At 48.6% G+C, this 17,189-nt stretch overlaps 1 protein-coding gene across 1 annotated transcript in view; it reads left to right on the forward strand.

Moving 5' to 3' along the window:
- Positions 1 to 2,229: 2,229 nt before the first annotated feature.
- The window catches only part of CORO2A (coronin 2A), a gene marked incomplete at both ends in the record, with an annotated part of 32,021 nt that continues 17,061 nt past the window's right edge, over positions 2,230 to 17,189 (forward strand). Inside the window, one exon of the mRNA XM_080708651.1 lies at positions 2,230 to 2,430. Coding sequence (XP_080564777.1) covers positions 2,230 to 2,430 — 201 coding nt within the window. The remainder of the gene's footprint in view (positions 2,431 to 17,189) is intronic.

Below are 17,189 nucleotides of genomic sequence, written 5' to 3' on the forward strand. Positions count from 1 at the left end.
ACCTTATCAGAAGGTATACAATTCATGTTTAAATCAGTTCTTTTTTTTTTTTTTTTTTCTGGTCTGGGGATGGAACCCAGGGGCATTTGACCTCCAAGCTACACCCCCTGCCCTATTTTTTATTCTTTATTTTGAAACCGGGTCTCACTGAGTTGCAGAGGGCCTCACTAAGTAGCTGAGGCTGTCCGCGAACCGCGATCCTCTGGTCTCAGCCTCCTGAATGCAGGGATTACAAGCGTTTGCCACCACGCCCAGCCTCAGTTCTTATTTGAATCAATTCTTGTTCAGCTCCACAGGCCAGGGTCATGCTGTTATGTTTATCAGAAGAGATAAAATTCATGTCTAAGTCTTCCTTGTGTCAGTTCAGATCCATAGGTGCCTGGTCCCCTTCCATCAGTAAACTGATAAAAACTTGGTATTTGATAATGGGGAAGGAAAGACGGAAGACAAAGGAGGAAAATGTCAGCTTTGAAACGGAGCATCTGTGGGCTCCAGAATCAGCAGCAGGCCTCCGTTACTCTGCCCAGTAAATGTTGAGTAAAAGAATATAGGCTGGACAAGGGGCATAGGAAGCCTAAGACACCCTGATGATGATATAGGTTGAACATCCTTCCTCTGAATCCCCAAACCTGAAATTTTTGAGCATGCCAGGCATAGTAATGCACACTTGTAATCTCAGTACTTGGGAGGCTGAGACAGAAGGATCACAGGTTGGTGGCCATCCTCAGCAATTTAGCGAGACCCTATGCAACTTGGCAAGGCCCTGTTTCAAAGTAAAATAATAAAATCATGCTGGGGTGTAACTTGGAGGTGGAATGCCCCTTGTTTCCATCCCCCCAGTACCACACACACAATTAAAAAAGAGGGGGAAAGGGTGTATTCATTCGAGTCAACCCTCCATGCCAGTCTGGTATGGAGCTGTACCTATCCTCTGTATTTCTATCTTTTAATAAACTTCTTTCAATCTTCACACACACAAAAAAAGAGAAGGAAAATTCCACATTTGAGTTCATGTGACAGGTTAGAGTCAAAACATAAGCACTCTAAAAATATTGCCTAAAATTATCTTCAGGTCAGGAGTGATGGCACACACCTGTAATCCCAGTACCTAGGACACTGAGACAGAAGGATCACAGGTTCAAGGCCAGCCTCAGAAACTTAGTGAGACCCTGTTTCAAAATAAAAAATAAAAAGAACTGGGGATGTAGCTCAAAGGTAGAATGCCCCTGGGTTCAATCCCTAGTACCAAACAATAAAACAAAAAAATTACCTTCGGGCTATGTGTATAAGGTGTACATAAAGCAAATGAATTTTGTGTTTAGAGTTGAGTGCCATCCCCAGGATATCAGCTCATTATGCATATGCAAATATTCCAGAAACTGAGAAAATCCCAAATCTGAACACTTCTCTTCTCAAGCACTGTGGATAAGGGATGTTCAGCCTGAAGTAGTAGTCACTGCTGTTGTCAATCAAATATCTGCCGTGTGCCGAGGGATCTAAATATATCTCCTAATCTAGTCCTCATGGCAGGTCTGTGTGACAGATACTTTGTCATTCCATTTTATAGACAAGAAGATAGAGACTACAGAGGTTAAGTCCCTTGCCCATCCAGCTGGTAAGAGACACAGCTGGCGTTGCCAGGCGTGGTGGCGCACGCTTGCAATCCCCGCGCTCGGGAGGCGGAGACAAGAGGATTGCGCTGGTTCGGAGCCAGCCGCGCTGGCTTAAGAGACCCTGTTTCCAAATAAAAAATATAAAATAGGTCTGGGAGTGTAGCCCGGAGGTAGAAGGGCTTCCAGGAACCCCAGTACCACAAAAAAAAAAAAAAAGAGAGAGAGAGAGAGAGAAAAGACACAGCTGGCATGGAGCCCAGGTGGCAGCCTCCTGAGAACACGCTGTTACTCATTTAGTTGGGCTGGGAGGGAGGTGTCTGATGAGGTGGGGGTGGGAGAATGAGGTTCTTCATGATTCTCTGCCATTTGTGTTCACACCTGAAGGGTGAAAAGCCTTAACACACCAGCCTGCAGTCCGTGGTTACTATGCACCAGCCCACCTTGCCTTCCGCATGCACAGAAATAACCACAATTCCAGCTATCCACGCGGTCGCTCCCATAGGGCATCACTGTCTGCAGAACTCTGACCACTGTCTGCATCCTCAAAGGGCGAGCTCGCTGTGTCCCACCACCGAGGTACCGAGCCTCATGCCTTGGTCCCATCTGTCTCCCGTAGATGTCATGGCACCCCCAGTACCGGAGCTCCAAGTTCCGCCATGTCTTCGGCAAACCAGCCAGCAAGGAGAACTGCTACGACTCGGTGCCCATCACCCGCAGCGTCCACGACAATCACTTCTGTGCCGTGAACCCACACTTCATCGCCGTCGTCACTGAGTGCGCTGGTGGGGGAGCCTTCCTCGTCATCCCCCTGCACCAGGTAAGAAAGAGTACCCGCTAACCCTGAAGCCCAAGCTGGGCTCCGGTGGCACTGCTGACAGAGGGAAGGTAGAAGGAGCCAGGTTTCCAGTCTCTGATGAGAGGCAGGTCCTAGCCCTGCCCAGCCCCAATTACGTGACCTCGATCAGTCGGTTCATCTCTTTAAGACTTGGTCTCCTTCTTGGGAAGAATAGACCTTTCCTGGCTTCCAAAAGCTGGCCCAGCTATTCCTAGGACCGCCTCTGCTCCCTGCAGAAGAATTCTACAAATTAATTCACTCCTGAATAAAACATAATTTTGATGGATTTACATAGGATTGGGGAAACCTCCAAAGCCTCCTTCCTCTGCCAAAAAAAAGGGGTAACAAATGTCAGGTCAAAAGCTACTAAAAAGAGGTGGACAGAAAGCGAAAGGGTGAGCAGGCTTGTCCTCAGGGCTCGCGCCAGTGATGTAGTGTGGACTCTGTTCTGTGGCTGATAGTGTTTCCAACCCCCAAAGCAACATCCCCATCCATTTCATCCTAATAGCAAATCTAATGCTGAGTCTCTCCCTAAAGGCTGAGCACCAGAGGCTGCAGGACTGAGGGCTGGTGGTGCCTCTGGTCCACAGGAGAGGCAGGTGTCGAGCCTCTTCCAAGGAAGGCAGCCCACAGATTAAGTCAGGGCGATAGCAACTCACAATGCCTGTGCAGCACGATGGGGAAGAGTCAGCTGAAATAGCAAGTAACTTCTGAGAGGACTTCAGAAGTTAAAATCATAAATACAGATTGGAGCCAGGCATGGTGGCACACTCCTATAATCCCAGTACTCGGGAGGCTGAGACAGGAGGATTGCAGGTTTTTGAGGCCAGCCTCAGCAACTTAGCAAGACTCTATTTAAAAATAAATAAAAATAAATAAAACAGCACTAATCCAATAGAGATTAGAATCTCATGGACAGGTTTTTCTTCCTTCTTCTTTCCTTACTCCTCCTCCTTCGCCTCCTTCTTTTTTGCAGTACTAGGATTGAACTCAGGGCCTTCGAATGCCATGCAGGGGCTCCACCACTGAGCTGCATCTGCAGCCTTTTTATTTTTTAACTGTATTTTGAGACAGGGTCTTGCTAAATTGCCCAGGCTTACCTCGAATTTTTAAAAAGAGATTATTCTAATTTTTTTTTTGGCAAACTTTTCTGAAAATAGGAAGAGTACTTCCTTTTTATGCCATGAGGCCAACCTTGATATTAAAGCCAGACAAGGACAGAACAAGAAAGAAACAACACACACACACACACACACAAATATAGATCGGCCACGAAGATGGACGCAAAATACTAGCCAAGGGTGCGGTGGCTCACATTTGTGATCCCAGTACTTGTGAGGCTGACAGGAGAATTGCAGGTTTGAGGACAGCCTCAGCAAGTAGTGAGACTCTTAGCAACATAGATAGAAGATACATAGAGAGATAGATGATAGATAGATAGATAGATAGATAGATGATAGATAGATAGATAGATAGATAGATAGAGATGATAGATAGATAATAGTTACTGGCAAAGGGAATGTAACTGTGAATAATAAACACTACAATAGTTGGATTTATTCCAAAAAATATATGTGGTTTGGAAACTAAAGGTGGTTTGTGTATCTTTTGGTTTCTGAGTCTTTTGTAGTACTAGTGATTGAAACTCCCCATGGGTGCTCTACCACTGAGCTGGACCCCCAGCTCCTTTTAGTTTTTACTTTGAGACGGGGTCCTGCTAAGTTCCCGAGGCTGGCCTCGAGCTTGCAATCTTCCTGCTTCTGTCTCCTGAGTGGCTGGCTTTACAGGCGCGCACCACCATGCCCTATTAAAGGCGATTTAGTGAGCCGGGCGTGGTGGCGCACGCTTGTAAATCCCAGCATTCGGGAGGCTGAGACCGGAGGATCGTGGTTCATGGACAGCCTCAGCTACTTAGTGAGGCACTCCGTAACTTAATGAGACCCTGTTTCAAAAAATATTAAGCTATAGCTTGGAGGTTGAATGTCCCTGGGTTCCATCCCCAGACCCGCAAAAAAAAAAAAAAAAAAAAAAAAAAACCACAAAAGGTGATTTAGTGCTAGTCAATCAGCAAAGTTAAATCACCATATTAACAAATGCCTGGACAGCTCCACAGATTCAGAAGAAGCATTTGATAAATCTGTACCCACCCATGAGAAAAATCTCAGCTAACTAGGTGTGTTAGCTAACTTTCTATCACTCTGACAAATACCTGAGATAATTAGCGTATAAAGAAGGAAGGGTTATTCTGGCGCCAGGTTTTGTAGGTTTTAGTCCATGATCGATTGGCTCCGTTGCTTTGGGCCTCTGGTGAGGTCGTGCATCTGGGAGTTGGTGGCCTGGCAGAACCACTCACCTCACCAGGAAAGAGAAGACGCAAAGGAAGGACCAGGATCCCAGGTCCCATCAAGGCCACGCGCTCAAGGACAGAAGGACCCACCCCCTAGTCTCCCAGCAGCTCTCCCTGGGGACCAGGACGGGACACCTGCGCCACTAGGGACATCCCAAGCCCAAACCACAGCGCTAGGGAAGGAAGGGAACTTTTTTTTCTCCTTTTGCATAGGGATTGAATCCAGGGGCATTTTACCTTTGAGCTACACCCTCAGCCCTGTTTTATTTTTTATTTGGAAACAGGATCCTGTAAAGTTGCTGAGAGCGTCTCTAAATTGCTAAGATTGACCTCAAACCTGTTTTCTTCCTGTCTCAGCCTCCCAACTACTGAGATTACAGGCACGTGTCACCATGCCCAGCTCTTTTTTTAAATTTCGAGGCAATTTCAACCCTACAGAACATTTGTAAGTGTGGTTGAATGAATTCCTAATTTTTAAAAATCTGGTTTACCAATTATTAACATTTTGGCAAATGTGCACTGTGTGTGTGTGTGTGTGTGTGTGTGTGTGTGTGTGTGTGTGTAAACAAAAGAGTTAGAGATGATTTTCACCCCTAATTACTATAATTCATTCCGCATCTTCTAGAGACAACATTCTTTTATATAGCTACAATGTAGCCAAGTTCTAGAAATTTCTTTCTTTTTTATTTTTTTTTTGGCACTGGGCATTGAACCCAGGGCATTCTACCTTTAAGCTATACCCCCAGCGCTATTTTTTATTATTTATTTATTTATGTATTTATATATTTTATTTATTTATTTATTTTGTGGCATTGGTGCTGACACCCAGGGGCATTCTACCTCCGAGCTCCCTCCGGCCCGCCCTATTTTTTATTCTTTATTTTGAAACAGGGTCTCACTGAGTTGCAGAGGGCCTCACTAAGTAGTTGAGGCTGTCCATAAGCCACGATCCTCCTGTCTCAGAGCCTCCCAAATGCTGGGATTACAAGCATGCACAACCATGCCCAGTTTATTCTTTGTGTATTTATTATTTATTTATTTATTTATTTTGGTGGTACTGGGGGTGGAACCCAGAGGCTTTCTACCTCCGAGCTAAACTCCTAGATCTTTTTTATATTTTTATTTGGAAACAGGGTCTCACTAAGTAGCTGAGGCTGGCTTCAAACCTGTGCAATCCTCCTGTCTCAGCCTCCCAATCGCGGGGATTGCAAGCATGAGCCACCAGACTCCCAAGTACTAGGATAACAAGAGTGTGCTACCACGCCCACTACATTCTAGAAATTTAATGTGATAAATGCTAATTATAATACAAAACTCAACTTTGAATTACGCCAGTTACCTCAATAATGTCCTTTGTAGCATTTTTCCTGACTTAGAATCCAAGTCAAGACGACAATACGCATTGAGGTGTCATACCTCTTAGTCTACATTATTTCATGATATTCTTTTTTTTTTATGATACTAGGGATGGAACCCAGGGGCATTCTACCTCTGAGCTACACCCCCAGCCCTTTCTATTTTTTGTTTTGAAACAGGGTCTCACTAGGTTGCTGAGAATCTAGCTATACTGCTGAGGCTGTCCTCAAACTTGCAATCTTCCTGTCTCAGCCTCCCAAATACTGGGGTTACAGGCAAGCACCACCATCCCAGCTAAAAGCATTCTTTCAAAGTCAGGATATGACTGGGCATGGTGGCGCACGCTTGTAATCCCAGCATTCGTGAGGCTGAGACAGGAGGATCCAGGTTCGTGGACAGCCTCAGCTACTTAGTGAGGCCCTCTGCAACTCAGTGAGACCTTGTTTCAAAAGAAAGAATAAAAAATAGGGCTGGAGGAGTAACTCAGAGATAGAATGCCCCTGGGTTCCATCTCCAGTACCAGGGGAAAAAATAAATCAGGAATAAGGAGATATGGCTGTAGCTCAGCGGTAAAGTGTTTGCCTAGCATGTGCAAGACCCCGAGTTCAATCCCCAGCTGATAAAGAAAGAAAACCAGGAAGAAGATAAAGCCCATAGACTGACCAGGAAGATTTAAAAAATAAGCTGAAGGTGTTAGAATGAGGAAGGAAGAAATAAAACTATTATTTATGTATATGATTGTCAACATAGAAACCCAGAAGAACATGCCAGATTATTAGAAAAATATGAGCATTGGGAAGGCAGCTGGATATAAAACTCAGAATCGTTTTGATAAATGAATTGCATTTGTATACATTGGGAAGATTTAGGAAATATAATTAAACATAAGCAGCAGCTGGATGTGGTAGCACATGCCTGTAATCCCAGTACTTGGGAAGCTGAGATAGGAGGATCACAGGTTCAAGACCAGCCTCGGCGGCATAGTGAGACTCTCAGCAACCCACTGAGACCTTATTTCAAAACAAAAACATAAAAAAAGCTGAGTGTGTAGCTTGGAAGTCAAAAGCCCCTGTGTTCAATCCCCAGTGCCACAAAACAAAAAAGAAATTGGTTTGACATGAGAGTCTGACAAAGGTGGGGAGAAGAGGCCTAGTTTAGGCGGTACGATCCCAGAAGGCCTTTCTCCGGAGCTGACTCTAGGGGGAGTGTCCAGGCAGAACAGGGGCAGCTGCAAAGGCCCGAGGTGGGAGCGGGTTTGGTGTGTCTGCGCAAGGTCGCTTGGACAAGAAGTGGGAGTTAAGTTCAGATGAGGTCAGGGCCTCGGCTCCCAGGCGCTGTGGACACAGTGGAGCTGTTGGGGGTGGACCTCAGCCATCCTGCGCCTGATCCTAGGCAGCAGACATGATGCTTTGGGCCTTTTGATATCTCACAAGCAGCCTCAAGGACACAGGTTCATTGCCGCCACCCAGACCCTGAAGAATCCAGGCACAGCAGGAGCTGGGAGCCACCTGGCAGCGTTCCTCACCCTTTTTTGGGGGAAGGGGGTTGACTAGATTGAACCCAGAGGGTTTTTTGTTTTGTTTTGTTTTTTTCCTTTCATCTGAGTAACTTGGGAGGCTGGAACAGGAGCCATTTTTGAGACCTGCATCCGCGACTTAGCCCATGCTACCTGAGTGTTACTGTACAGGTTCTCACAGCCACGAGTCCGATCCCAGCCACTGTCTGCCTGATGGCTCCCGAGTGGCCAGCTCACATACAGCACGTCCACTGCCATTTCAGGTCAGATGAGCAAGTCGTTTTTTAATCCTTTTTTTCGTAAACTTTTTATTTAGGTAATTGTCAATTCAAAAAACAGTTGTAAGAAATAGTGATATAGGCATAGTGGAACATGCCTGTAATCCTAGACCTTGGGAGACTGAGACAGGAGAAGCAGAGGTTCAAGGCCAGTCTCAGCACTTTAGCAAGACCCTGTTTCATTGTGTGTGTGTGTGTGTGTGTGTGTGTGTGTGTGTGTGTGTTAATTGGGATGGAATGCAGGGGCTTTCTACCTCCGGGCTGTACTCCCAGACCTATTTTATATTTTATTTGGAAACAGGGTCTCAATAAGTTGCTGAGGGCCTCACTAAGTAGCTGAGGCTGGCTTCGAACCTGCGCGATCCTCATTCTCAGCCTCTCAAGTACTAGGATTACAATTACCACAGCCAGATCCCTGTTTCAGAATTTAAAGAAAAGCCTGGGGGTGTAGCTTGGAGGTAGAATGCCCCTGAGTTCAACCTCCATAGAAAAAAAAAAAAAGAGAATGAGCTCCTATGTACCATTCACCCCGAAAAGTAAAGGTAGATGTTAGCTTTTGTCCCCCAGCAGGGGCATCTTCCAAGCCTGCAGTATCGTGTGCTAGTCCTGACAGTGAGATCTATAGAGCCAGGATACTGAGTATTCCCAACACCACAGAGATCTCCCCATCACCCCCTGATAGCCACAGGCACTTCCCTCTGCCCTGACAACCTCTAATCTTTTCTCCATTTCTATATTTTTCCCATATCAAGAATGTTCTATAAGCCGGGCGTGGTGGCGCACGCTTGTAATCCCTGCGCTTGGGAGGCGGAGACAGGAGGATCGCACAGGTTCGAAGCCAGCCACGCTGGCTTAAGAGACCCTGTTTCCAAATAAAAAAGTATAAAAATAAGTCTGGGAGTGTAGCCCGGAGGTAGAAGGGTTTCCAGGAATCCCAGTACCACTCCCCCCCAAAAAAAGAATGTCTGTAGATGGAACCCCACCCCGATGTGTGCCCTTGGAGGTGGGCTTATTCACTCAGCAGAATTCTCTGGGGATGAATCCTCGTTGCACAAGTCAGTTGTACGTTCCTTTTTATTGCTAAGTAGTATTCCACAGAATGGATAGGACGCAGTTTATGTAACTACTCACCCATTAAAAGCCATCTGGTTGTTTCCACTTTGGGGCTGTTGTGAGTAAAACTACAGTAAACACTCGTGTGCAGGTTTTTGTGAGACCATAAGGCAGTCCCCATTTCTCTGGGATAAAAGCCCAGGAGTGCAATGGCTGCGTCATAAGGCAGTTACTTGCATGTTCCCATGTATAAGAAACTGTCAAACTGCTTTCACGAGTGATGTTTTAGTGTAAGTCAAATATTGCATGGGCTCTATTTATACTACAAGAGTCTTTCTTCCCGTATGAGGAACCCGACTTTCGCTGGCAGCCTGTACACCTACTTGCTGTGTTTGGCTTCCCTACTCCCAGGTGGTGCTGATGCTGCAAGTTTGCGAGCCCCGCGCTCAGCAGCGAGCCTCTCCCTCGTCCATATCCATAACGGTGAAAGAGTTCAATCAGGAAGGCAGATACAGATGAAGAAATGAACTCTTACGTAGCCAGCTGCTAGAATTACCAAGCGTTTACCCTCTTGCTTCAACCAGTCCTTTTTTTTTTTAATATTTTAAAGCAAACCTAGATCTATCTTTCTTTCTTTCTTTCTTTCTTTCTTTCTTTCTTTCTTTCTTTCTTTCTTTCTTTCTATATTGTGGTCCTGGGGATGGAACCCAGGGGCCTCTACCTCCAGGCTACACCTCCGATTTATTTTATATTTTATTTGGAAACAGGGTCTCACTAAGTTGCTGAGAGCCTCACTAAGTAGCTGAGGCTGGCTTCGAACCTGCGCCATCCTCCTGTCTCAGCCTCCCAAAGGCGGGGGTTACAAGTGTGGGCCCCCACGCCTGGCTGAAACCTGGATATTTTTTACCCCCGCCCCCCACATCAACTTCAGTATGCAATTCCAGAGAGAAGGGACCTTTTCTGACTTAACCACGATGCTAGGATCACAAAATTGATACTTCCTTGTGACCATCTGATTCCCAGTTCATAGGAAAATGCCTCCAGTTGTCTCATAAACGCCTCTTTGTTTGGCTGGAAGCTCAGACAAAGCATATAACTTGGGTTTGTTTGAATATTTCTTGTGTGTGTGTGTGTGCGCGCGCGCGTGCACGCGCTACTGGGGGTTGAACTCGGGGCATTCTACCTCTAAGCTACACCCCTAGCCCTATTTTATCTGAAATGGCCTCACTAAGTTGCTGAGGCTGGCCACAAACCTGCAATCCTCCTGTCTCCGCCTCCCAAATGCTGGGATTACAGGTGTTCACCACCACACCCAGATTTTTCCTTCCTCCCTCCTCCTCTTCCTCCCTCCCTCCCTTTCTTCCTTTTCCAGTACTGACTGGGAATTGAACCCAGGGGTGCTCTACCATTGAGCCATACTCCTAGCCCTTTGTTTTTTGTTTTTGTTTTTTTGAGATAGGGTCTCACTATGTTGTCCAGGCTGGCCTCCAACTTGAGGTCCTCCTGCCTCAGCCTCCTGAGTAGCTGGGATCATAGGCGTGTACCACCACGCCCAGCAGACCTGTTCCTTTCCTTCTTCCTTCCTTTCTTTCTTTTTTTTGTACGTTTTGAAATTGATATTTTATTATTTATTTTCGGAAGGTCACTTTATTATTTCTTTTTTAATTTTTTATTGGTGCGTTGTATTTATACATCATGATGAAGCAAAGAACCTGTGCAGACATAAACGCACACATCACGCAGCCAGCCCCCACCCAGTCCCCACTCCCTCCCTCCCATGTGTGGCGTAGTGGTTGACTATGATATGAATAAGTACATCGTGCGCTTTAAAGAGTTTCCTTCCCCCTCCCATCCCCTCAGTTAGGTTGCCTTATTTGCTCCTCTATAGGATCTCCTTTTTCACCTGGAGTTCCTCCTATGACCCCTTTCGCCTTAGCTTTCACATACTAGGGAAAGCATCCGATTCCTTACTTTTTGTGACTGGCTAATCTCGCTTAGCATAATCTCCTCAAGATCCATCCATTTCCCTGCAAATGCTGCAATTGTGTTTTGTGTGTGTGTGTGTGTGTGTGTGTGTGTGTGTGTGTGTGGTACTGAGGGTGGAACCCAGAGGCTTTCTACCTCTGGGCTATACTCCCAGACCTATTTTTATATTTTATTTGGAAACAGGGTCTCACTAAGTTGCTGAGAGCCTCACTAAGTAGCTGAGGCTGGCTTCGAACCCGCAAGATCCTCCTGTCTCAGCCTCCCAAGCGCAGGGATTACAGGCGTGCGCCACCACGCCCGGCTGCAATTGTGTTTTTTAAATGACTGAGTAAAATTCCATTGTGTACATATCCCACAGTTTTGTAATCCATTCATCTGCTGATGGACATCTCGGATGGTTCCATAGTTTGGCTATGGTGAATTGTGCAGCTATGAACATAGATACACATGCAGTAGTTTGGTAGTTTGGTTTCTTTTCTTTTGGGTAGATACCCAACAGTGGTATTGCTGGATCAAATGGTAGATTTGTTCCCATTCTTCTGAGGATTTTCCATACTGTTTTCCAAAGTGGTTGCACTAATTTGCAATCCCACCAACAATGTCTTAGAGTTCCAGCAGACCTGTTTCTTAAGCAGCATTACTGCACAGGGACACGTGGCTTGGAGAGGGGAATGAACGCACCTGCGTGTCCATCCCTAGTACTGCCCTGTGCAGGCTGGCCCTTCAGCACGGTGTAACCAGGGACTGGAGCGCTGGGCCTGTGCGGGAAGGTGACTGCCCCACTGGCCCAATGAGGATGCTGAGGTCTGGGGCTCCCTCCCCCCACACACACCCTGAGCAGTGAGGCGAGGACCCTGGCAGGAGCCCAGGCCGGGGTGTGCCCGGCTGCTCTCAGTGAACCCCTGCTGCACGGAGGCTTGGCTGTTTGTCCCCTTCCGCTCCTTGTTCCTCGTTGGTTGCCAGGACTGCAGCCCGTGCCCAGAGCAGTGTCGTAAACAAGTGACGTGCAGGAGAGGATGAGCCAGCTAGGTCTTTAATACGTGTGTAAGGAGCTGGGTGAGGTGTCCCACGGCCTCCACGGCCTCCTGGAAGTGGTTAGCAGAGGTGCTGGTTGGGCCCAAGCCACTTGGGAGTCCCAAGGGGAGTGCCGCCGCAGCCTGGGTCCCTCCCCGTGCACATTGGACAGGTGAGCCCTGGAGGGCGAGTTTCATAACCTGTTTCTGCAGCCTTGGCAACCAAGGTCTGTGCTCAGCCAACAGGCAGCAGAGGTGGGGGGAGGGCTGCCCTCAGCCTTGGGGACAGGCAGCTTGGGCTCCTGACCTTGAGGACCAGATTGGGCTCCTGTTGAGACAGCCACCCCACAGGGCTGAGGAGTGTGGACTTTGCTGTGAGGTGGGGAAGGTGGGAGGGACAGCAGCGCCCTGGGAGTGGGAGTGGGCCCCCGAACACTTGGGGTGAGGCCGGCTAGAGCCAGGGGGCCCTGGGCCTAGGGGTATGGGAGGGTGGGGGGCACTTCACCTCCGCTCAGAGGCTGACCCACCCTCTCAGGCTTTTCTGACCCCATCACAGGTTCCCCGTTGTCTACAGAGAACACTGCTTTTCTTGCCCAAGCCCTCCGAGACTGTCCTGGCCAGCACACTTTGGACCTTCCAAAACACATGCCTGTTTCCTCTGCCTGGATTCCCCTTCCAGGAGTGCAATGTGGGCTAGTCTGGCTTTTTAGAAGTCTTTTTCAGTTCCAGGATCTGCTCAGCCTGGAAGGGATCACAGTCAAGATGTGGGGCCTCTGCCTTCAAAGAGCCAAGGAATGGCCCAGGACAGAGGGACAACTGTGTCTGGGTCCTTAGAGGACACGGCTGTGTGGGGCACAGTGGCACAGGCCTGTGATCCCAGTACTTAGGAGGCTGAAACTGGAGGGTCACCGATTCAAGGACAGCCTCATTAAATAGTGAGACTCTCACCAACCTAGCAAGACCTATTTCCAAATAAGAAATAAAATTGGGATGGATGTGTAGCTCAAAGGTAGAACGCTCTGGTTATATCCCCAGTATTAAAAAAAATAAAAAAATAAAAAGATGTTGCTGGGACCAGAATCAGGGGATGGAGGGAGGCAGCACAGGGCTGGAGGAAGTAAGAAGTGTTTTCCCAGAATCAACACATTCTGAAAGTGAAATAAACTACCTTGGTAGGAAATGAGCTCCCCATCTTCAGGGCTAACCAAGCAAGGTTAGCAAGTAACTTCTGCAGTACACCGCACCAGCCCTGTGTCATCTGTGAGCTCCTGGGGGAGGATGACAAAGGACACTGTGCCCTGGATCCGCACACTGAAGTGTGTTCCCAGGATCGGGACGCGCTCCCCTCCCCTCTGCTCAACTGCAGCCTCCTGGCTTCCCAGCCCGGACAGAGCTCCTGTGCCCTCTTCTCTGTGTCTCCATGGGGTCCAGCCATGACCCCCAGTGCACAGACTCCCCTTTTGCCGTCCTCCAGCCCACCTTATCCCCTGCTTCAAGGTCCTCTCATTTGAAACCTAGTGGTAGCCCTGGCTTTCTGGCTTGAAGTGCCTCTCCTCCATCTGGCCTGGTCAAAGTCACACTCTCTTTAAGGCCCAATTCAAAGACCACCTCCTGCAGGAAGCCTTCTCTGACTTATTTCCCGGGCCCTTTGCCCCTCTTCCCATGCTCTAAGTACATTACATCTTTCTTCCTCCCAAGATGCATGGCTCCTGTAGAGCAGGGACCAGGAGCATCCAGGTTCCGGCACCACCTGCAAGCAGCCTGTGGCCTGGCACATAGCAGGTACCCAGGACAGCAAGAGGCAGACTGGGCAGCTGGGGGAAACAAAGCCAGGGCTCCTGCTCTGCCAGGACGGGCTCCAGGGCCTCAGGGAGCTTCTCAGTGGGGGTTCTCGCAGTACTCCTGTGAGGAGTTGGGAGATAAATAACAGGAGCAAAGCACAAGTAGGGCCCCTTCTATGGTGGATCCTAAAGGAAAACTTCAGGATGTTTAGGTGCCCGCCTGTAATCTCAGTACTTGGGAGGCTGAGGCCAGAGGATCAAAGCCAGCCTCAGCAACTTAGCGCAACCCTGTTTCAAAATAATACTGATAAGAGACAGGCGTGGTGGTGCACGCTTGTAATCCCAGCGCTTGGGAGGCTGAGATAGGAGGATCGCACAGGTTCGAAGCCAGCCTCAGCTACTGAGTGAGGCTCTCAGCGACTTAGTGAGACCCTGTTTCCAAATAAAATATAAAATAGGTCTGGGAGTATAGCCCAAAGGTAGAATGCCTCTGGGTTGCACCCCCAGTACCGCTAATAATAATAATAATAATAATAATAATAATAAAGGACTGGGGGTGTAGGTTGGAGGTAGAACGGCCCTGGGTTCAATGCCCAGTACCACACACACAAATTATAAAAATAAAAAAGAAAAACATTGCCGGGCGTGGTGGCGCACACTTGTAATCCCCGCACTTGGGAGGCTGAGACAGGAGGATCGCGCAGGTTCGAAGCCAGCCTCAGCTACTTAGTGAGGCTCTCAGCAACTTAGTGAGACCCTGTTTCCAAATAAAATATAAAATAGGTCTGGGAGTATAGCCCGGTTGTAGAAAGCCTCTGGGTTCCACCCCCAGTACTACCACAAAAAAAAAAAAATTTAAAAACATGTTTTTAGCCAGGTATGGTTACACAAACCCAGTACTTGAGAGTCTGAGTTAGAAGGGTCACAGGTTTGAGGCCAGCCTTAGCAACTTAGTGAGATTCTCAGCAACCTAATAAGAACCTGTTTCAAAAGAAAGAAAGAAAAAACAAAGGCTGGGAGTGTAGCTCAGAGGTAGAATGCCCTGGTTCAATCTCCAGCACCACAAAACAACAGCGAAAGCCTGTTTCTTATAGCTGCAGGTGCATGGCTGGTCCGGCTCCTGAGCCATCAGGTGGAACTCAGTGGAGGCCTCAGCTGACTCCTTGGCCCGCCGCGGGGCAGCGGATGGAGGCCCCCGCGGAATAGCTTAGCCTCACACTGCATAGCCCCCGGCCCTGAAACAGACGGAGCAACATGAGCAGCTGGCTGGGCTGGGGGTGCAGCCCAGTGGTCCAGCACTTGCCTAGAATGTGTGAGGTGAGGCCCAAGGTCTCATCCGCAGCACAGTGCACACGCACAGTCACGCACACACACATGCACACACTAATTGTGATTGGCGCTGATGAATAAACTGGCTGATCTGCCTGGAACTCACCATGTCCCGGGCAGTCCTCGTACTCACCCGTCAGATGGGGGCCTGTGGGCGAGGGGATGGGCGTGGGGGCTGAGGCTAGCCCCCTTGAGCTGTAGTAAGCAGTGTAGCTGAACCCAGCCTGCCTGCCTAACCCTGTCTACATCGGGCGGCCTCCCTGCGCCTCTTTCCCCTGCCTTCCAGGCTCTACAGTGGCTGTTGGGAGGCCCCTTGGAAGCCATGGCCAGGACATCTTGTAGGGACAGCCACGCCTTGTGCCTCGCAGCTTCTCCCATCCTGGCAGCTAGGGTCTGTCCCCCGCCTGGCTGCGTCCTGGGGCTCTTCTCTCCTGCCCATACCCCTGCCCCAGGGCAGCCCCTCCAGGCTGAATGTCCTTTTCAGGCCAGGACTCTCCTGAGTCTGCAGGGGAGCAGGTGCACCTTCCCTGACTTACAGCTGTGACCCCATAAATCAGAGGCCCATCCCCAGCCGAGAGCTGGCCTAATGGGCAGAGAGGTGGAAATGGCCTGCTGGCTCTAAGTGTCCCTGCCCTGACAGGCTTTTAGCAGCTCAGTCAGGAGCCCACCAGACTGGCTAATGTGGTCTCCGGGGACGCCCAGCCATCTCCTGTCCACAGAGGAGAAGGAAGAGCTGTTGGGGCCGGGCTTCTGCTCTGGAGGCCTGGAAGGAGCACTGGCTCCCGCTCATCCCTCTGAGGGGCTGCCTCTCTTTGCCAGGCCTGGCCCAGAGAGAGACACCTGCCCTGAATCTCTCAGCAGGAAGCAGAAGGCTGGGCCTGAGCGGCCTCCTGGGCAGTTTGCCTCCTGTCAGCCCAAGGCCAGCCTAACAATGTGTGCTTCCTCAGAAACTCGCAGAGCAGAAATTAGGGCATGGCCCTGTGCCAGAGAGTAGAGAGGCCCTGAGAACAATCCATGCCCATCACCGAAGGTCCAGCACTGCTTATGCCCTTTGGCCCAGGAAGTGATCCAAGAAAAGAGAAAGGCTGTGTGCAGGAAAGGGGCCAGTGCAGTGACTCAGAAGGCTGACACTCCCTCAGCACAGCCACAGGCACAACCTAGGGGGCCAGAGGCCTGGGCTAAAGCCCAGCTCTGCCTCTGTGTGGGTTTCCTCAAGAGCAGGAGTGCTGTGATCCATTTGTGATGTCTGCCAGACACAGGATAGGAAAACTCAGCAAGGTGCATACTCCTCCTGGTCTGAGAGCCCTGTGAGCTTCTTTTCTTATTGTTTTGTTTGAAATGTATTGTTGCTGTTGTATGTATGTATTTATTTATTTTTGTGGTACCGGAGATTAAGCCTAGGGACATTCTATGTCTGAACTACTCCCCCAGCCCTTTTTATTTTTATTTAGAAACATGGTCTTGCTAGATTTCTGAGAGTCTTGCTAAGTTGCTGAAGCTGGTCTTGAACCTGCAATCCTCCTGTCTCAGCCCCCTAAACATCTTTTTTTTTCACAGTACTGAGGATTGAACCCAGGGGCATTGTACCTCCAAGCTATATCCCCAGCCCTATTTTTTTATACTACATTTTGAAACAGGGTCTCACTAAGCTGAGGAGGGCCTCACTAAGTAACAGAGGCTGGCCGTGAACCTGTGATTCTCCTATCTCAGCCTCCCAAGTACTGGGATTACAGGTGTGCACCACCATGCCCCGCTCCTCCTAAGCATTTTTATTTTGAGACAGGGTCTCACTAGGTTCCCAGACTGTCCTCTAACTCAGAATCTTCTCTGCTTGGCCTCCAAAGGGCTGCACTCACAGATATGTGCCATGCACCTGACTCCTTCAAGCTCTTATAGCAAATTTCTGGTGAATCCTAGAAGTACCATCTTTTCAGAAAATACACAGTTTTGTTTTTAAATACATTTTTAATTGCCAAATATTCATAGTTCAAATAAAAGACAAAGAAGATGGTTTTTTAAAAAAAAAAGTGTCCATGGGTCCCACCATCCGAAATCTAGCATTCTGGTTCATCTCCTACTGGT

This window comes from Muscardinus avellanarius (assembly GCF_963383645.1).
Source record: "Muscardinus avellanarius genome assembly, chromosome: 13".
NCBI lineage: Eukaryota > Metazoa > Chordata > Mammalia > Rodentia > Gliridae > Muscardinus > Muscardinus avellanarius.